A 22,098-nucleotide genomic window follows, 5' to 3' on the forward strand; every position below is an offset into this window, starting at 1 on the left:
GGTGTAGTGGTTAAGTTTGCGTGCTCTGCTTCAGCAGCCCAGGGTTCACAGGTTTGGATCCCGCATATGGACCTAGCACCGCTAATCAATCCATGCTGTGGCGGCATCCCACATAAAATAGAGGAAGACTGGCACAGATGTTAGCTCAGTGACAATCCTCTGCAAGCGAAAAGAGGAAGATCAGCATAGATGTTAGCTCAGGGCCAATCTTCCTCACACAAAAAAAATAAATAAAAATTCAAAAACAAAAAAAGAAATTCCACCAAAGCTGATTTTTCTCAAGCTAATTTTCTCAACGCTGTTTTAGAATATCAAATTATTTCAAAATTTGTTTTTTATCCTTATTTTGCTACCCTTGCTCTGTTGGTGCACAAAACAAATACTGAATATCCTTTTCTGTCACAGCATTGACTCTTGTAAATATATAATTTTCCACTTGTATGAGTAATTCTCTAGAACACCTCTCCCTAGAAATGGAATTATTAGGTCAAAGGACATAAAAGTTAAAATTTCAAGATATTGCCAAATTGCCCTTCATAAAAAGTGTACCAATTTACACATTTACCACCAATATATAAAAAATGGCTATTTCCTCACTCCCTTACTAGGATGGCAAACTTGTAGGTACAAATCACCTCTGCTATGTGTCAATTTCTATTTATTTAAGTATTAGAGTAGATGACCATCTTTTTATATTGGCTATTTTTATTTCATTTTCTGCAACCTATTTCCTGTCTTTTACCCAATTTTAATAGGATTGTTTTATTTTTCTTTTATAAGATTTCTTTGCATGATAAGGAAATGGTCCTTTGCCTATCTTACATTTTGTGAATATTTTTCCCATATGTCTTCTGTCTTTCGACTTTGTTTTTTCTCCCTGGAAAGATATCCTACATTTTTCTGTAGTCAAAATTTTTGGTCTTTTCTCTCCTCATGGCTTACGGCTTTGATACCATGCTTAGAAAGGTCTTCCCCATTCAAACATTATAAAAGTATTTCACGTTTTACATTTAAATCTTATCTCCATCTGAAGTGTTTTTTTTTTTTTAAAAGATTTTTATTTTTCCTTTTTCTCCCCAAAGCCCCCCGGTACATAGTTGTGTATTCTTCGTTGTGGGTTCCTCTAGTTGTGGCATGTGGGACGCTGCCTCAGCGTGGTCTGATGAGCAGTGCCATGTCCGCGCCCAGGATTCGAACCGACGAAACACTGGGCCGCCTGCAGCGGAGCGCGCGAACTTAACCACTCGGCCACGGGGCCAGCCCCTGAAGTGTTTATTTTGATACAAGACATGATGTAGTCCTTTATACCTTGCAAGTGGTTCCGTAAAATGGTGCAGCCACTTTGAAGAACAGTCTGGCAGTTCCTCAATATGTTAAACAGAGTTATCATATGACCCAGCAACTTCACTCCTAGGTATATAACCAAGACAAATGAAAATTTAACAATCTGATATGATCTAGCTGTGGCACACCATTGGATGGATTACAAACAATTACAAGAAAATTATGTTTATTATCTTGATTGTGGTATTGGTTTCACAGGTGTATACATTTGTCAAACCAATTTACACCTAAAATATGTGCAGTTTATTGTATGTCAATTATACATCAATAAAGCTGTGGGAAAAAAGGTAGAGAAAAGATAACTGATTATTTAAAGCAAATATAATAACAACATGTTGGGCCAGCCCGGTGGTGCAGTGCTTAAGTTTGCACATTCTGCTTTGGTGGCCTGGGGTTTGCTGGTTCAGATCCTGGGTGCAGACATGGCACCGCTTGACGAGCCATGCTGTGGTAGGCGTCCCACATATAAAGTCGAGGAAGAGGGGCATGGATGTTAGCTCAGGGCCAGTCTTCCTCAGCAAAAAGAGGAGGATTGGCAGCAGATGTTAGCTCAGGGCTAATCTTCTTCTTCAAAAAAACCCCAAAAATAACAATGTGTTTTTGGCTTTATAACACATGTTGAAGTAAAATGTATGACAACAGTAACACAAAGAATGGAGTGGGAGAAATGGAAGGTTTTTATATTATACGTGAAGTGTTACATAAAAGAAGACAGTGATAAGTTAAAAATGCATATTGTATACCCTACAGCAAACACTAAAAAGTAAAATGAAGAAGAATAGCAAACAAACCAATAATGGAGATAAAATGGAATAATAAAAAGATGGCAGGGCCAGCCCGGTGGCACAGTGGTTAAGTTTGCACGTTCCACTTCTCAGTGGCCCGGGGTTCGCTGGTTCGAATCCCGAGTGCGGACATGGTGCCACTTGGCACGCCATGCTGTGGTAGGCATCCCACATATGAAGTAGAGGAAGATGGGCATGGATGTTAACTCAGGGCCAGGCTTCCTCAGCAAGAAAAAAAAAAAAAAAGAGGAGGACTGGCAGTAGTTAGCTTTGGGTTAATCTTCCTCAAAAAAAAAAAAAAAAGAAAGAAAAAAGATGGCAGATAAAAAGGAAGAGATGGGAAAAACAGAAAATTCATAGTAAAAGGATAGATTTTAACCATCCTATACTGGTAATTACATTAACTATAAATGGTCTAAATACATTAGCTAAAAGGCAGACTATCAAACTGAATAAAAAAGTGAGATGATGCTGTTTTCAAGAAATCTACTTTAAATACAAAGACATGGGTGAAAAGTAAAAGGATGGAAAGAGATACTATTCAAACACTAATCTAAAGAAAGCTAGAATGATTATATTAATATCAGGCAAAGCAGACTTCAGAACAATAATATTATCAGAGATAAAGGGGGATATTTCATAATAGTATGTCCAAATATGAGATGGCTTGACTCATAAAGGAAATCATAGGCGTGAGTCTACAGAAGCTGAGTAGGGCTCCTGAGGATAGAACATTGTAGACATCACTCACTCATAGGATTGTCAGAGTCAAAGCCAACTTGATGGTATTAACAAAAATGTTATATCAAGAAGACAATTATCTTAAATGGGTTGGTACCCAATAATAGTGTTTCAAATTACATGAAGAAAAAGCTAAGAGAACAGAAAGGAAAAACAGACAAATCCACAATCATAGTTGTTTAAATACTCCTCTCTCAGTAACTGAACAAGTAGAAAATCTGCGGAGATGCAGAAGACTTGAACAACATTATCAACCAATTTTCCCTAGTTGACACTTATAGAACATTCCACATAACAACAGCAAAGTACACATTCTTGGGCCGGCCCCCTGGCTGAGTGGTTAAAGTTCCAGGTTTGCGGGTTCGGATCCCTGGTGTGGACGTACTGCACTCATCAGTCTTGCTATGGAGGCATCCCACATACAAAAATGGAGGAAGACTGGCACAGATCTTAGCACAGGGCTAATCTTCCTCAAGCAAAAAAAAAGAGGAAGATTGGTAAAGGATGTTAACTCTGGGCAAGTCTGCCTCACCGAAACAAAAACAAAACACAAATGCACATGGAACAGTCACCAAGACAGACCATATGCTTGGCCATAAAACAATCTCTATAAATACTGAAAGACTTAAAAATCACATCAGGTAAACTATAGGCCTAAATAAAGAAAACAAATAATAAAGCTTTTAGAATATAATATAGAATATCTTCGGGGGCCGGCCCTGTGGCTGAGTGGTTAAGTTTGCAGGCTCTGCTTCCGCAGCCCAGGATTTCACTGGTTCGGATCCTGGGTGCGGACATGGCACCACATGGCACCATGCTGAGGCGGCGTCCCACATAGCACAACTAGAAGGACCCACAAGTAAAATACACAACTATGTACCAGGAGGCTTTGGGGAGAAAAAGGAAAAATAAAATCTTTAACAGAATATCTTCATTACCTCAGGAAAGATAAGAAAAAATTTCTTAAACAATACACGAGAAGCACTAATATTTTTTTCTTCTTTTTTTTGAGGAAGATTAGCCCTGAGCTAATATCTGCTGCCAATCCTTCCCTTTTTGCTGAGGAAGACCAGCCCTGAGCCAACATCCATGCCCATCCTCCTCCACTCCATATGTGGGACGCCTACCACAGCCTGGCTTGCCAAGCGGTGCCATGTCTGCACCTGGGATCCGAACTGGCGAACCCCGGGCCGCAGAAGCAGAACGTGTGCACTTAACCGCTGAGCCACTGGGCCAGCCCCAGAAGCACTAATTTTAAAAGAAAAGATAAATTTATCAGTCGGAAATCCAATAGGAAACAGATGACACGCTCAAATTAAAATGGTCTGATTGGGGCCAGCCCCGTGGCCGAGTGGCTAAGTTCTTGCACTCTGCTTCGGTGGCCCAGGGTTTCGCTGGTCCGAATCCTGGGCACCGACATGGCACTGCTCGTTAAGGATTGCTGAGGCGGCATCCCACATGCCACTAGAAGGACCCACAACTAAAAATGCACAACTATGTACCGGGGGGCTTTGGGGAGAAAAAGGAAAAATAAAATCTTTAAAAAAAATAATAAAACAAACAAATAAATAAATAAATAAAATGGTCTGATAAAAGGTCCTTTATAAAAGATTATTTGGGGCCGGCCCCGTGGCCAAGTGGTTAAGTCCGCGAGCTCTGCTGCAGGCAGCTCAGTGTTTCGTCAGTTTGAATCCTGGGCGTGGACATGGCACCACTCATCAAGCCACGCTGAGGCAGCGTCCCACATGCCACAACTAGAAGGACCCACAACTAAGAATATGCAACTATGTACCGGGGGCTTTGGGGAGAAAAAGGAAAAAAATAAAATCTTTAAAAAAAAAAAAAGATTATTTACAGTGGTGTGGGTATAGGGGAATATAAGGACAGCGCTATGACTGGGAACTAGTAGCAATAGGATGTTACCACACTTGGGCACAATCAATGAGAGGAAGGAGCAGTTGAGGACCCCCGGAGGGAAAAGTCTGTGAAGGAGACTGCCTGGAGGGGAGCAGTGATCTTTGATTTGAGGACACTGCAGGTTGGGGCTAGGAAAAATAAATACTTACTCTCACTCTCCGCCGCCTTCTGATTTCCTGCTGAGGCCCCAGTGGCCAAAATCCAACCAGAAGCCAAAGGGCACAAAGCCTAAAGATGTAGTTCCTAGAGGTCAATCTCCCCAAGCAGAACACCAGTGAAGAAAGGTGGAAAGTGTACATGAAGGGGCAAATGGAAGATGTCTGACATGTCTAAATAAATAAAAAGTAAATGTTCCATTCATCAAAAAATACAATAAAGAGGGGCCAGCCTGGTGCCGTAGCAGTTAAGTTCCCATGCTCCGTGTTGGCGACCCAGGGTTCGCCATTTCGGATCCCAGGTGCAGACCTACACATCATTTATCAAGCCATGCTGTGGCAGGCATCCCACATATAAAGTAGAGGAAGATGGGCATGGATGTTAGCTTGGGGCTAATGTTCCTCAGGGGGAAAAAAGGGATGATTGGTGGCAGATGTTAGCTCAGGGCTAATTTTCCTAAATAAATATTTTTTTAAAATACAATAAAGGCAAGACACAGAACCAGAGAAAATATTTACACAGCATAAAACCAACGAAGGAATTATATTCAAAATATATAAAGAACTCCTACAAATCAGTAAGAGAAAGACAGACAACCCAAAAGAAAAATGAGCGGGGCTGGCCCCGTGGCCGAGTGGTTAAGTTCGCACGCTCCGCTGCAGGCGGCCCAGTGTTTCGTTGGTTCGAGTCCTGGGCGCGGACATGGCACTCCTCATCAAACCGCGCTGAGGCAGCGTCCCACATGCCACAACTAGAAGGTCCCACAAAGAAGAATGTACAACTATGTACCGGGGGGCTTTGGAGAGAAAAAGGAAAAAAATAAAATCTTTAAAAAAAATAAAAATAAAAAACATTTAAAAAAAAAGAAAAATGAGCAAAAGCAGTCATCTTCAGAAGAGGAAATCCAAACAATATGTGAAGAAGTGTTCGACCTCATTACTAGTCAGGGAAATCCAAATTAAAACTACAAGATACCATTCTACACCCAGAAGATTGGGGGGAAATTAGATTTAATGATTTACCTCCTGTTGGGGAGAATGTGGAACAAGGGGAACTCTCTTGAGCTGCTGGCGGGAGTGTAAATTACTAAATACCTTTGGAAAACTGACATTATCTGGAAGATTGAAGATGCACTTTATGATCAGCACTTTCCCTTCCAGATTTAAACTCAGAGAAACTCTTGCACATGTACACCAGTAGACACAAGAATGTTCAGAGCAGCATTGTAACCTGAATGCCTGTCAATGAGTGAATTAAAGAAATGAAAGTATACAACGGACTACTTACACATCAGTGAAATACGCAAGTCATGGGAGAATAGATACAGTATGGTACCATTTACATAAAGTTTAAAATTATGTAAAACAAGACTATATATTCCTTAGGAATATATATACCAAAATCAAAAAGAACTGTACAAAGGATAAAAACCAAATTCAGGATACTTCAGGAGACGAGAAGGAGAGGAAAAGGGAGATGATTGGGAAGGGGTAGAGGTGAAAAAAATTAACTTTAGAGCAAAGTGTTTTCTTTCTTTCTTTCTTTTTTTGGTGAGGAAGATTGGCCCTGAGCTAACGTCAGTGCCCATCTTCCTCTATTTTGTATATGGGATGCCACCACAGCATGGCTTGATGAGGAGTGCGTAGATCCACACCCGGGATCCAAATCTGGAAACCCCAGGCTGCTGAAGCAGAGTGCATGAACTTAACCACTATGCCACTGGGCCAGCCCCCAGAGCAAAGTATTTAGGGCTTCTCTGTGCCAGACATTAACCCTTTATTTGTTAGATTATGAGACAGTTTGGAGGAGGTAGTGTGTGTCCCCCCAGACAAGGATAGTGACAGTCCTAGAGAGGAAGTGAGTTGCCCAAAGTTACCTGTGAGTCCAAGGCAGGGCAGGAACTAGAATCCAGGACTCCTCGCTCCTGCTCCAATGCCCTTTTTACCACACTGCTGTCTCAAAAATTATTCACTGATGAGTCCCTATTTTGTATCCTCAGCCCAGACCCCTCCACTAAGCTCCTGTAGCATAAATCTCCACTGACTTCTCAAGATTTTCACTTAGATGTCTCAAAAGCACCTCAAAGTAACATGTCCTAAACCAAACTTTTTCAGTGCTCCCCATCCCATCCCAAGTGTTTCCCATCTTGGGAAAAATTCACCCAGTTCTTGGGAAAAATTATCTAAGAGTCACTCTTTTTTTTAAAAAAACAATCATTTTATTTTTCCTTTTTCTCCCCAAAGCCCCCTGGTACACAGTTGTGTATTTTTAGTTGTGGGTCCTTCTAGTTGTGGCATGTAGGACGCCACCTCAGCATGGCCTGATGAGTGGTGCCATGTCCGCGCCCAGGATCCAAACCGGCGAAACCCTGGGCCGCCGAAGCGGAGTGCACAAATTTAACCACTAGGCCTCGGGGCCGGCCCCTAAGAGTCACTCTTAATACCTCACTGCTCCCTCACTCCCATCCCACCATCCAAGTTCTAATTTATTTCTTAAGTATTTCTCAAATCCATCCACCTGTCTCCATCTTCTCTATCCTTTCACCACTTTAATTCAGGTGACCAAAACGATCTCTCACCTGGCCTATTGTAGTAACTACCTAACTGGTTTCAAAATACCTGCTCCAGACCCCTTCAGTCTACTCCCACAGCAGCCAGATTAGGCTTTTCAGCATGCAATCTGATCACCTCACCAGCTTTTAACACCACTCAGTGATACCGACATATTTAATATCAACTGATTACTATACTGATAATTCTTTTAGACACAATAATAGAATTGTGCTTATTTTTTAAGGCTTTAAACTTTAGAGATACATACGTAAGCTATTTATGAATGTAATTAAAGTCTTGTTTTTACTTCAAACCAATCCAATGGCAAGGGGGTGGTGAAAGGTACGGGTTGAGGTATTAGAAATGAAACTAGACAGACTCATTGATAAGAATTGGATGGGAGGATGGGGGCTTATTATACTACTTTCTCTACTTTGGTATATATTTGAAATTTTCCCTAATAAAAAAATTTTAAGACTTAGATATATATACTCACTGTTATGGACTGGATGTTTGTGTCACCCCAAAATTCGTATGTTGAAGCCGTAACTCCCAATGTGATGGTGTGAGGAGGCAGGGCCTTTGGGAGGTAACTAGGTTTAGACGAGGTCATGAGGGTGGACCCCCGTGATGGGATTAGTGTCCCTATAAAAAGAGACCCAAGAGATTGCTCTGTCTCTCTCCCCATGCCAAGTGAGGACACAGCCAAACGCCATCTCCAAGCTGGGAAGAGAGCTCTCACCAAGAACCAATTGGCCTGCATCTTGATCCTGGCCTTCCCAGCCTCCAAAACTGTGAGAAATAAATTTCTGTTGTTTAAGCCACCTAGCCTATGGTACTTTGTTATAGCAGTCCAAGCTGACTAAGACGCTCACATGCTATTCCATAGCTTCCCATTGCCTTCAGAATAAAGACCCAAATCTTAAACATGCCTTACAAAGGCTCTGCATGCTCTGGTGCCCACCTACATCTCTAGCCTCATCTTCCATTGCTCTCCTCCTCACTCTGCCTTTCAGCTGCATAGGGCTTCTTTCAGTTTGGGGTCTCCATCATGCTCCCTCTCACCAAAAGGCCTTTGCACATGCTACTCCCTCTAACTAGAAAAAAGACACAGCCCTGCTCAACCTGCACCACCACCTTCACCTAATTAATTTTCACCTTCAAGTCTCAGCTGAAGTATCACTTCCTCAGTAAATGTTTCTATTACTCCTGTGACGATATATCCTGGCTTGCCTAGCATAGTTTCAGTTTACACCTGTTCATCTCAGCCTAATGATCAATTGCTCTACCTTTCACTCTCAAAAGCCCCCCAGTTTAGATGATAAATTACACGGTCACCCTATCTGTGAGGAAGTCAGTTGCCCATTACACATTCTCATAGCTCTTTGCACTTTGCTTTCATTGCATTGAAGTTTATTATTTACACATTATTTGTGAGGATTAATAACTTTGCTCCTTATTAGTCTGGGTAAACTCTAGTTGCTGGGACTCTTGTCTGTTTTTTCGCTCATTCATGATTGCCCCCTCAACATCTCCCACACAGAATCACATATCATGTGCCTGGCACACAGTGAGCAGCACTCATATTTGCTGAATACATGAATTTCTGTGTCTGACAGGCTAATCTACTGAAATACTCTGTACTCTCCCCATTCTCCACCCCACTTCCAAGGTGCAAGCTTGGCATTTGTTCTCCTCAATCCTGAGCTCCACAAAGGATTATGCTGGAAGAGGAGAGGAGAAGGGGAGACAGGCGACAGCGCCAGGGCCTCTGAGATCCCAGGCCTCGGAAAGACACAGGTTGGAGGTTTCCATAAGCAGTGGGGACCTGTGGCTGGCCCCTAAGGACCTAAGGGGAAGGTTGGAGGTTCCATGGTGAACATAGGGCTCCTCTACAAGCCATAATGCCTGCCGCTGGCTTTCAGGTAACAAGTGACTTCTCAGAGATAACCAGGACAAACTAGAGACCAGAAAGGCCTCCCCTCTCTACTCTCCAGAACCAAGGGTCCTCAAATGAGGGCCTATGTCTTATTCATCGCTGTGTCCAAAGGCTCACAGCAGGTTCTCGGAGTTTGTGGAATATAGCTGGAGTAAGAACCTCAAGCTTCAACTAAAGTCTGGTCCAGCCCCTTCAATGGGCAGGAGCTCTACCTACTGGCCTCTTCAGTAACTGCAGACAGCTTAAGCAGTTTCTGCAGGGAGAAGGGTAACTCAGCGGTCAACAGGAACTTTGCTTTCCTGTATTAGCGCCAGGAGCATTGCATTGGACTACCCATTCCCCAACACACTCAGGTGGACAAAATAAAGTATGAACTCATCACTTGGATACAAAAGGCCATTGCCAGTGAACCCTGAGTCAGACTTAGCATTATTTTGCCCCTACATCCCACACACCCTCCACTTGACCCATCCTAAGGGCCCTCTTCTCCTGGAAAAATTTCCTCTTCCTGGCATAATACGTGCCTTCCTCACACCTGACAAACTGCTACTGTCCTCAGAATCCTGGGCCAAGGCCAGCTAAGCCTTTTTTTGTTTGTCCCCTTTGGGGTGCTACTCTGGCCCTTGAAGAGAGGACTCAGCACAGTGTACACAATTTTCCCATGTCCAACTTGCCCCCATTAGACATTGACCTCTCAGAGAGTTCTACGGCTGGTACACAGTAGGCACTCAAACAATGCTGAATACAGGTAGATCAATTTTCAGACATAGACAGAGATGTGGGTTCTTGTCTCAATGTGCCACTAACTTGCGGTTTTATCAGCCCTAAGCAAATCATTTGATACTCAGCTGTTTCCCCAGTGGTTCTCAACTAGGGGCAATTTTGCCCCCCAGGGGATATCTGGCAATATCTGAAGCATTTTGTTGTTCAAACTGGGGGATACTACTGGCATCCACGGGGTGGAGGCCAACATACGTTGTATGCTACAACATACAGGACAGTCCTCCACAAAAAAGAATTACTTGACTCCAAACGGCAATGGTGCCAAAGTTGAGAAACCCTGACCTAGTTAATACCCACCCACAGCCCACAGGGTTGGGCTGCGGTGAGGACATAACCTGTGACGCAGAAATGTACAAAAGGGTGTTGGAGTCTCCTGCCTCGTGTCCATATGAGGTACACTGCAGAGGGACAGAAGCCATCGCATGTGTGGTTCACTGAACTTGCGGATTTCAGCAACAGTGCCAGAACCCATCAGCAACAAGTGGGAGTTCCAGATCCCTCACAAAACCAAAGTTTCTAAGAAATAGGATCAATTCTGCATATCACTGTTTGGCATCATGAACAAAGAAGCTAAACAGATAAATATCAAACAGCAAAAACCACAGTCTGGATATAACTATCAATTCTAAGATATGATTCAAGTCTTTGTTGAAATGGCACGTTGCACATCACAAGGACACCAAGGAATGTCATTTTCAAAATCCTTTTATTGTGCATGTGGCAGTCATGGAGTGCTCACAATGTGCCAGGGACTGTGCTAAGTGCTTTAGATAAACTCTCAGTCCTTACAACAGCCCTCTGGGGTAGGCAAATTTTACAGATGAGGTGAGAGAATACTCTCATTTTAATTATGAGAAAGTAGACTCAGAGAGGTTAAGTAATCTTCCTAGTAAATACTGTTAGACAACTTGCAAAATTGCCTCATTTGTGTAACACATTAGCTGCATATATGTGGCATGTTTAGCTTTGCAAAGTCTAAGGGGAAAGGAAGTCCATTAAGTTAAAAAAGCAAACAAGATTGGAAGAGGTTGTTTATAAAATGCCAAAGAAAAAACAAATAAGCCATGGCTTTAAACAGTAAGCTTACAAATTATTCATCTATTTTAAGGAGAAGAGTTAATGGACATTAACAGATATTCCATTTTAAGATGAAAGTACCTGAAAAGCAAATATTTGCAATCTATGATTAAGGGTTAATCTCTTTAATACATCAAGAGCACTTACAAATCATTAATCCAATTGAAATAGGTGACAGTGTTGCTCACACTTCATAGAAAATACAAATGACTAAATGTGTAAGAGAAATGCAAAATAAAGTAAAATGTGGTATACACATACAATAGAATATTATGCAGCTTTGAAAACAGAAATCCTGTCACATGCCACAATTTGGAGAAATCTTGAGCTAATTAAAATAAACCAGTCACAAAAGGACAAATACGGCATGATTCTACTCATACGAATTATCCAAAGTAGTCAAAATCACAGAATGTAGAAATATGGTTGCGGAAGGAGAAATTAGTACTCAAGAGATACAATTTCAGTTTTGCAGGATGAGTAAGTTCTAGAGATCTGTGGCAGAACAATGTCAATATACTTAACACTACTGAACTGTACACTTAAAAATAGCTAAGATGGTAAATTTAATGTTGTGTTTTTTACCACAATTTAAAAAGTGAGATAGTATTTTCAATTAACCAAGTGGCAAAGATCAATTCCCAGTGTTGGCAAAGGGCACTTTCATAAATTGCTGCTGGAACTACAATGCCTTTGGAGGGGAATGATGATCAAAATGTTAAATGCACATATCCTTTGACCCCGCAATCACTTTTAGAATATTTCCTATAAAAATATCCACACAGATACTCAAAATCTTACGTATAAGAATATCTACTGTGACACGGTATTTGTAATAATGTAACCTAAACATCTACCAATAAAGTACTAAATAACATGCTATTTCCATACATTGGAAATTCCAGTTCATACATGGAATACCATGCAATCTTTAAAAATGAGCTGCTGTATTGTTATGCAATGGGCTCCAAAGTTACGAAACACTGCATACAGCAAGCTACCCCGTTTGTATAAGGAAAAGGGTGAGAGGATGCACACAGTAGTATATACAGAGAAACTCTCTGGAAGGAGACACAAGAATCAAGGCCCAGGAAACAAAGCTGAGATGGAAACTTAATTGTCACTTTATACTATTTATACCATTAGGTCTAACAAGCATATTTGAAAATGGAAGTATGAGGGGAGGAAAGACAAAATACCAATTAATTTCTTTTCATATACTCTTAGATTAGTGGTTTTCAACTCTGGTTGCTCATTAGAATCACGTGGGAGCTTTTTTTTTTAAAGATTGGCACCTGAGCTAAGATCTGTTGCCAATCTTTTTTTTTCTTCTCCCCAAAGCCCCCCAGTACTTAGTTGTATATTGTAGTTGTAGGTCCTTCCAGTTCTGCTATGTGGGATGCCTCCTCACCATGGCTTGATGAACAGTGCCATGTCCACACCCAGGATCCAAACTGGCAAAACCCTGGGCTGCCAAAGCACAGCATGCGAACTTAACCACTCAGCCCTGGAGCCAGCCCACCTGGGAGCTTTAAAAAAATCCTAACACCCAGGCCCCAACAGAGAGGACCAGGGTCTGGCTCAACTGGGTCTGGCGATGGGCTCCGGGATGCGTGTTTCTAAAAGTTCCCTAGATGATTTTTTTTTTTTTGCCGAGGCAGATTTGCCCTGAGCTAACATCCACTGCCAATCTTCCTCCTTTTGTACGTGAGCTGCCACCACAGCATGGCCACTACAGACAAGTGGTGTAGGTCCATGCAAGGGAACTGAACCCTGCTGCTGAAGCAGAACGTACCAAACTTAACCACTAGGCCACCAGGGCTGGCCCCTGAGATGATTTTAATGTTTGGCTAGTATTATGAAATCACTGATTTAGAGCAGGGGTTAGCAAAAGTTTTCTGTAAAGGACTAGACAGTAAATATCGTAGGCTTTGTAGGCTACATAAAGTCTGCCACATTCTTTTATTAAAAAGCCCTCTAAAAATGCAAAAACCATTCTTGGCTCCTAAGCAATACAAAAACAAGCCATGGGCTGGATCTGGCTCATAGGCCATTTTGTCAACTCCCAATTTAGACAATGTAGACTGGACTATTGCCTGGAAAGGGCACCGTGAGACAAGGTACAGCCAAGAAGAGCCAACAAGCTGCTGCCAAGAAGGCTCTGCAGTGAACTCACAGGTCTGGACCCCATCCCTCTAACTGGCTCCCAAGCTGTTCTGATTTGAGTCGGATGTGGGAACACTTTAGACTCACAATAAAACTCCCCAGACACATTACAAACCAGCCAGTTTATTTGGTAGTAAGATGTATAACTTTTACCATGCAGACTGACAATACCTACGTCAGCATGAACTGTGCCTTTTCTTCCTAGAGGCAGTTACACAGAAAACCAGGTTATTATCAGGTTCCTTGGCGAGTATGGAATCCGAACGAGGGGAGGCTAACCTTAAGACCTAGCGTCCATGAAGCTAGGGCCTACTTTCCCACCACAGGGACAGCCCAGCCCCCAGGGAGTTTGTTGACTCTTCTCTCCCCATGTTGCTCTGGCTGAGCACTGCCAACGGTCACCTGCTACAGCTTTACAATCAGCCAGCTTGGCCCAGGAGTCCTCTCTCTGCTCGCTGGCTTTTACGTTACCGCCACCATTACTGACAGTTAAGGTTCTGAGGGGGCACATCAATTGCTCCCATTTACCAACTACAAGACAGAGTAATCCTGTTAGGATGCCTCCCAACCCTACTCTACTCAAGTTTTACCAGATAATATGCTTGTAAAGGTTCTTCCCATCTCCATTAGTACATACACAGGTCACCTGTAAATTCACCTGACTAATGTAACCTAATTCCTACTGAGGATTGCGGTTTTTAATTAGTTTTTCTTCTTTCACTTTCTTGATCAGTGATTCCCAATCATGTAGGAGTTAACGAAACTAATTTTGTGTCACCACTGCTACCAAGACAGAAATACCAAGTGATATGTACTTTTCAGATTAACTTAACAGTATTTTGTTCTCTAAAATCTAAAAAATGAGAAGATGCAGTCCTGAATTTAATACTCAACACTATTAAGGGTTAAGCCATCAAAAATGTCTTTGAACAATAGGAAAGTTTATGCTTCCAAATTAAAAAACAAAACATATTACAAATATTAGGTAATAATGATAAAATTACAGAAAACAAATATTTACACCGACACCACAGCATTCACACCACACCAGAATTTTGCCTGTAACAAAACAATGAATTTTATCCCAAAAACTAGGCAAGTCCATGCTGGCTGTTCAGTCTTAGGCCCCATGAATGAGGACAAACTACATAGTGCATGCTGAGCAGACATACACATTAACCATTCTTAACTGCACCGCACCAGGGCTGAGGTGCAGGAGGGATGAAATTCGGACATGTGCATCCACATATGCAGAATTCTTCAATTACAAAAATTCGTACATGTGACCTCTACTATGTCTTGGGCAACAGCTAAGATTTTATCTGTGGGAACCCACCTCTGAAAATCACAACAAAAATCAATAGGCAATGATTTAATATAAAATACACAAATTTTTTAGTATGAGGATTTGCACAGAACAGGTAGAAGGGGGACAACTAAAACACATTTTTCTTAAAAAACAACACTCCCTTACCTTGTCCTTGCTACTCAACACTCAAAACCAATCTGTACAAAACCACAAATACAGAAAAGGACCAGAGAGGATGTTACAATGCAAAGTCCTTGGACCTATTCTACACTGCAATCCTCACTAAAACCCTCCCCTAACAGAGCTGAGGGTTCCCAGGTCCACTGGGGAAAGTAAGAGTTCTCGGATCATCATCTCTGCTTCACTACAGATGGCCCCAGGTCACTCGCTATCAAACTTAATGGAATTGACCTGGACAGAGATGGAGCCTCCCCGGTAGCTGCCCCGCTTCTTCTTGGTTTTCTCATGCCGGAAGGATTTGCCTTTGGTGAACTTCAGAACCTGATTGGCTCGCTCCCCCCAGTCTCCAGCTGCACCTCGCTAGTAAATAAAGAGAAGTGGTTAACACATGGAAGGAAAACACCAGGGCCATGTCACTTCCTTTGCCCTGCTCAGGCAACCTGAACCCAGAGAGCTTCCCACGAACCTGAACTAAAAGCTGTCCTCTCTCCCACCCCACCCTCCTCAAGAATGGTAAACATCTTCTCTCCTCACCTTGGCATCAAAGGAGTTGTCTGCCACTCGAGCATCCACCTCAATTTCCTCCTCTCTGATTCTTCGGAATGGGGACGATGCCCTTTTTTCTCCCTGGAGAGGAATGAAGTAGGAAATTAAAGATGGAGTGGTCAGGGGCCAGCCCGGTGGCGCAGTGGTTAAGTTCACACGTTCTGCTTCTGCGGCCCGGGGTTCACCGGCTCGGATCCCGGGTGCGGACATGGTACCGCTTGACAAGCCCTGCTGTGGCAGGCTTCCCACATATAAAGTAGAGGAAGATGGGCATAGATGTTAGCTCAGGATCAGTCTTCCTCAGCAAAAAGAGGAAGATTGGCAGCCATTCGCTCAGGGCTAATCTTCCCCCCGCCAAAAAAAAAAAAAAAAATGGAGTGGTCATGTAACAGAAAAGCCCTCCTGAGGTATACACACGTGCACATGCGCCAGGCCAGGCAGAGAGCTGTTAAGATGATTCCAGATATTTCTTTCTACTCCTTAAAGGCTAGCTCCTGAGAATAAAATAAGGTAACTTACTTTCTTCCTTTTTGGAAATGTGTTGGGGGTCTGGGGCTTTATCTTCTTGGCTTGAGGAGTCTCTGCCTCCTTGGCAGCCTCATTTTGCTTCCGCTTCTTGCCTGAACCAACAAAACAAAAAGCCGGACTCAGAAGACCAGTTTGGTGTTCCTCCTCTCAGGTGTACACACTAACAGCCTGCAACTAGAAGCACAGTCATGGGCCTCCTCCCCTACCCAATCCCCCAAGGGTATATCCCATCCCCATTTGGGAGGACAAACCCATGCAGCAGGTTCTCTGGATACAGACCTGGCTTAGAAACCGCCACTGCTACCTTTTTCTTTTCTTCCTCTTCCTCATTGCCGTCCCTGTCTGCTTTTCCATTCTGAGGAGTCAGTGCAGAGGTGCCATTGGTCTTAGGGGCTTGTGGTCTTGGACTGCCCTTGCTCTTGGGCTTCTCCTCCTCCCCCTCCTCCTCCTCACTGGAGTCATCAGAGGAAGAACTGCTGCTGCCCTCCACCTTTGCCTTCTTTGTGGGGGCTGGCTTAGAAGGGGCTACAGCTCCTGCTGCCTTCTGTGGCTTCTTTTTAACTGGAGGTTTAGATGTCTTCTCCTCCTCCTCTTCCTCACTGCTGGAGCTGTCCGAATCAGAGGTGCTGTCCCCACCACCCTGAGAGGCCTGTTTGGCAGGCAAAGACAGAGCTGCTTTGGCCGTCACCTTGGACTTAGGAGTGGCTACGGTCTTCTTCGTCTTCTCCTCCTCACTGGAGCTGCTCTCCTCCTCACTGGAGCTGCTGTCAGCCTTTCTGGTCAGAGGCTTTTGGCCATTGCCTACAGGCTGCTTGGGAATTGTGGCTGGTTTAGCTGCAGGCTGCTTGGGAGTGGCAGCTGGCTTACTTGACGGACTCTTGGTGGTACTGGCTGCCTTGGCAGGAGCCTCATCCTCAGAACTGTCCGAGTCTAGACAGAGAGGAGAGAATGAATAGCTCCCCAAAGCAGACTGAGGGGAGCGCCCCTGGAGCCCCCTCTGCCTTCAGGGCCTCCATAAGCCTTACCTGAGCTGTCTGAAGAGCTCTCTGCTGCCTTCTTTGCTGGAGCTGGTTTAGTGGCTGCTTTAGAGATGACTGCCTTAGCCGAGGGTTTCTTTTCTTCCTCAGAACTTGAATCTGGAGAGAAGCTATGGCATTAGGCTGGGTCCAGAGTCCCGACCCAACCAGAAGCAATAAAAAGAAGGATGCGAAGACCTACACAGAGCCTTAGCCCTATCTTGCTTCAGTGAAAAGCAAGAGACTGAGAGTTCTTGTCTTCCTTCTTCCTCATACACTCCCCAGAACCACTCCCCGCCACTGACGACTCACCAGACTCATCACTGCTGTCTTCACTGCTCACCACAGCCTGTTTCTTCTCTGCAGCTTTCTTGGGAGCCTGGGTTCCCAGGGACTTCTTGGGTGGGGGAGCAGAAGGTGGGGGGACTGAACTATAGGGACCTGTTTAAAAGGGACAGTGTGGTGGTTTTAAAATATGTACACAAATTCTTTTTTTTTTTTTTTGAGGAAGATTAGCCCTGAGCTAACTACTGCCAATCTTCCTCTTTTTGCTGAGGAAGACTGGCCCTGAGCTAACTAACATCCATGCCCATCTTCCTCTATTTTATATGTGGGATTCCTACCACAGCATGGCTTTTTGCCAAGTGGTGCCATGTCTGCACCCAGGATCCGAATCAGTAAACCCTGGGCCCCCAAGAAGCAGAACGTGCACACTTAACCACTGCACCACCAGGCCGGCCCCTGTACACAAATTCTTTGATACCACTCCCTTCTAGAAATGGAGCTTAATTCCCCTTCCCTTGAGTGTAGGCTAGAATTTGTGACTTATTTCTAACAAATAGAATATGGCAGAGATGACGGCACGTCATTTCTGAGTCTAGGTTATGAAAGACAATGCGGCTTTCTCCTTTCTCTGGGAGAAGCTAGCCGTCACGTCAAGCGGCCCTGTGGAGAGCTGAATGTGGTGACTGCTGAGGTCCTCCTACAGTCGGGCCCTGGTCACAGTCGTGCAGCTTGACTCCCCATGTCCAGTCACCTGGTTTTTTCTTCATGGGTTTTCTCTGCTCCTCCTCCTCATCATCATCATCACTGGAGGAGTCCTCACTGCTGGAACTCTTTTGGGGAGGGGTGGCAGCTGCTTTCACTGGGGCCTTGGCCATAACTTGCTTTTTAGGTAAGGTCTGCATCACACAGAGAAAATTAGTTACTATAGGAAAATGCTGACCCAACCAATCCTGCCAGGAAATAGAGACGACCCCTCCCCTCCACTGTGTGCCCCCGGCCTCCTCCTCCTTGGTAGAAATTATGGCTCAAACCTTTTTGGAGATGGCTGCTGCCTTCTCCTCCTCTGAGTCATCACTGCTACTACTACTGCTGCTGCTGCTGCTGCTGCTGCTGCTGCTACCTGCTTTGCCATTGGCTACTTTAGGTGTTGCCCGAGCTGGTGAGCCTAACAAGAAAAACAAAACAAAAACAATTACAAACAAACACATAGCATTGGAGATTAGATTGGTGGTTACCAGAGGGGAAGGGGGGAGGAGGGAGGGCAAAAGGGGTGATTGAGCTCACATGTGAAGGGATGGACTATAATTAGTTTTTGGGTGGTGAACATGATGTAATGTACACAGAATTCGAAATATATGATGTACATCCGAAAATAAACAAATAAATGGAAAAAGAAAAACAAAACAGTGTAAGGAGTATCAAGACATTAAAGAAGCATAAAAACCTCCTTTTTTAGCTCAGAACTTAGGAGTCTTTCAGTTCTCTTGCCTTTAGAGCAGGTTTGAAGGAGACTGCCACGGTTTATCCTATCAAAGGATGTCTGTCCTGTCCAATTTCAGAAATAAAACTATCTTTAAAAAAATGATATGATCCCACAACTAAAATATACAACTATGTACTGGGGGGATTTCAGGAGAAAAAGCAGAAAAAAAAGAAGACTGGCAACAGTTGTTAGGTCAGGTGTCACTCTTAAAAAAAAAGATACACCCACAACCAGAAGGACCTGCAACTAAGATATACAACTATGTACTGGCGGGGTTTGGGAAATAAAGCAGAAAAAAAAAAAAAAAGATTGGCAACAGTTGTTAGCCCAGGTGCCAATCCTTAAAAAAAAAAGATATGATGCAAATAATTTAAACATGCTCCCTGAAGTCTTTCACCCCAACTTCAGAGAGGCTCCTATAAATCTTAACCTAATCTTCATCACAGGAAAATTACAGAAGAAAACAAATTCTCATTTGTCCCATGGAATGAAGGTGCAAGAGAAAAAATGATAGTGAAAAGCACAAAGAATAGAGATATAAGTGGTCACAGAAGAATGGGATTTGTAGGAATATAAAATATCTATGAAATGCAACTTAAAAAATCCCAAACTCACACCATTTGTTAAAAACACATTTTCCCTTTGCTGAAGACTGTCTACTTACTAGCCTCTAATTACGAAATTTTTTACTTATTAATAAAAAGCTTTTTTTTAAAAAAAGAAATGACACTGATCGGGGCCAGCCCCGTGGCCGAGGGGTTAAGTTCGCACACTCCACTTCGGCGGCCCAGGTTTTCACCAGTTTGGATCTTGTGCACGGACATGGTACCGCTCATCAGGCCATGCTGAAGTGGTGTCCCACATAGCACAACCAGAAGGACCTACAACCAGAATTTACAACCATGTACTGGGGGGCATTAGGGAGAAGAGGGAAAAAAAAAAGATTGGCAACAGATGTTAGCTCAGGTGCCAATCTTTAAAAACAAACAAACAAAAAGACTGTAATCAATACCTCTAGTTCAACAGCCAGTGCCATTTCAACTCTGTGCTGAATGAGCAATTTTAACACCAGTTCCCAGAGCAACCTAGTCCCCGGCCCAGACTCCTGGGAACAGAAACTGTACCTGGTTTGGCTGGGGCCTTAGCCTGAGCTTTAGCTGCCACAGGTGTTGTCTTTGGCTTCTGGTTCTTTGGTGACTCATCCTCTGAGCTTGAGTCAGAATCAGAATCAGAACTCTTGGCCTTCTTAGGAGGAGCTTTGACTGCCTTAGCTTGGGGCTTAACTCCCTTCTATGACAAAACACACAACGAGGAGAATCAGCAAAAGCTTCTGAGTACCCAAAGGGCATCCTACGGTAGAAAGCTTCCTAGGTTCCTTTTATTTTTTAGGAGACAATGGAGTAAGCCAGCCCTGGTGGTCTAGTTAAGATTTGAAGCTCTCACCACTACAGCCTGAGTTTGTTTCCCAGTCAGTCAGGGAACCACACCACCTATCTGTCAGTTGTCAGACTGTGGCAGCTGTGCGTTGCTATGATGCTGAACACTCTGCCACTAGTATTTTTTCCCCCCACTGGTATTTCAAATACCAGCAGGGTCACCGATGGTAGACACATTTCAGCAGAGATTCTGGACTAGGAAGAAGGACCTAGCAACCCACTTCTGAAAAAATGAGCCATGAAAACCCATGAATAGCAGCAGTGTCTGATATAGTGCCGGAAGGTCAAAGGCTGGTGCAAAAAGACTGGGCAGGGTTCCACTCTACTGTACACAGTGTTGCTAGGAGTCAAAATCAACCTGATTGTGGGGCCGGCTCTGTGGCCGAGTGGTTAAGTTTGCATGCTCTGTTTTGGTGGCCCAGGGTTTCGCTGGTTTGAATCCTGGGCGTGGACATGGCACCGCTCATCAGGCCACGCTGAGGCAGCATCCCACATGCCACAACTGGAAGGACCCACAACTAAAGATACACAACTATGTACTGGGGGGCTTTGGGAGAAAAAGGAAAAATAAAATCCTTAAAAAAAAAGAATCAACTCGATGGCACTGACAACAAAATGTAGCAGTAAGAGCGAGGGAAAGCTAATCAGGACAACATACGGAAAAGGTACACTCTTAATAAGAAACAAAAAGTTCAGCCACTTGATATACAGGCCCTGTCTCTGCCATTCCCTGCCTAGAGCTCCCAACATCTATCTACAAAATACTCTCTTACACTTGGAGTCCTAGACAGTGTCCCATAGAAACCCAATAATGCCAGGGAAGCAGAATGGGTTGAATTTCCTCTAGATTCAAAGTCCAACTTCAACCTCACATATCCTTTCCAGATCTCACACCTCTCTATTGCTTCTTTTAAAGTTCCCAGATTTTCTTCCCCATTATCACCTGTTGCATACCTACCACCATCCCTTGGTCATAAGCTAGAAGCCAAGATTTTAAGTTTCTTTTTTCTAATGCTTTGAGCAACCCTCTTTCCTTCCCAAAGCTGCAAACCTGGACAGGCTTTTTCTTTTTGTCCTCCTCCTCCTCATCACTGGATTCTTCACTGCTGCTGCTCTCTGATGCTTTGGATGCAGCCTTTCCAGGATGCTGAGGCAGAGTGGCCCGCTTGGTAGGTACAGCTGAACAAAAGCACAGGTCCCCATAAAAATCAGCCATATGGTACAGGCAGACCACAAATCCTTTTCCTGGAACCACTAATCCCCAACTCCCAACCTGGCCTTACCAGCTTTCTTAGACGGAGGCCCTTGGGCTTTCTCCTCCTCACTGCTGTCCTCACTGCTATCACTGGATGATGTCTTTTTCTTAGCCTTCTTAGTCACTGGTCCATTTGCCTGTAACTTCCGCTTTGGGGCCTTAGTGGACCTGCTGAGGTAGATTAGGCTAACTTCTAGGAGATAGGACTTTCCCAAACCAAGGAACACAGCCCAGCCCACTTGAGGGGAGAAAACAGCCACAGTGGTATAGGGAAGGCTTACTTGAGCCAGAAGCTATAGATGTCCAAGAGGGAAGAGGCATTGGCATCCTGCTGGGTCTATAGGAGAAAAGAGGAAGAGCTAAGTAAGAAAATTTTATCCTGGTTATTGTAGGGGAGATCAGAGTTTGCATTATTCTCTCATTAAAAGAGCCTATTTTACACCTGGTATACTTGGTATAACTGTTACATCTTCATAAGAGTTCTCCTACCTGCATAAATTAGGAGAAAAACATTCTATTTATGTATTTCGCAATTTTTGGTATCAAAAACTTGGGCTAGGCGCCGGCCCTGTGGCCAAGTGGTTAAGTTCCTGCGCTCTA

The 22,098-nt window shown here is 43.6% G+C and overlaps 1 protein-coding gene across 4 annotated transcripts in view; it reads right to left on the minus strand.

Annotated features, from left to right (window-relative positions):
* Window positions 1-22,098, minus strand: part of NOLC1 (nucleolar and coiled-body phosphoprotein 1) — a 46,278-nt gene that overhangs the window by 21,927 nt on the left and 2,253 nt on the right. The window contains exons 2-13 of one of the 4 annotated variants that reach the window (XM_014837678.3): window positions 21,780-21,835; window positions 21,527-21,669; window positions 21,295-21,422; window positions 19,932-20,097; window positions 18,356-18,489; window positions 18,076-18,220; window positions 17,352-17,480; window positions 17,049-17,159; window positions 16,303-16,953; window positions 16,015-16,115; window positions 15,484-15,576; window positions 13,564-15,309 (exon numbers count right to left, since the gene is read on the minus strand). In XM_014837678.3, the coding sequence (XP_014693164.1) occupies window positions 15,151-15,309; window positions 15,484-15,576; window positions 16,015-16,115; window positions 16,303-16,953; window positions 17,049-17,159; window positions 17,352-17,480; window positions 18,076-18,220; window positions 18,356-18,489; window positions 19,932-20,097; window positions 21,295-21,422; window positions 21,527-21,669; window positions 21,780-21,835 (2,016 nt within the window). In that variant the 3' untranslated portion in view covers window positions 13,564-15,150. Of the gene's footprint in view, window positions 1-13,563; window positions 15,310-15,483; window positions 15,577-16,014; window positions 16,116-16,302; window positions 16,954-17,048; window positions 17,160-17,351; window positions 17,481-18,075; window positions 18,221-18,355; window positions 18,490-19,931; window positions 20,098-21,294; window positions 21,423-21,526; window positions 21,670-21,779; window positions 21,836-22,098 lie in introns of those variants that run through there. The other 3 variants (XM_014837679.3, XM_070484425.1, XM_070484428.1) reach the window with 3 other exon arrangements.

Source organism: Equus asinus, chromosome 2, assembly GCF_041296235.1.
Source record: "Equus asinus isolate D_3611 breed Donkey chromosome 2, EquAss-T2T_v2, whole genome shotgun sequence".
Taxonomy (NCBI): domain Eukaryota; kingdom Metazoa; phylum Chordata; class Mammalia; order Perissodactyla; family Equidae; genus Equus; species Equus asinus.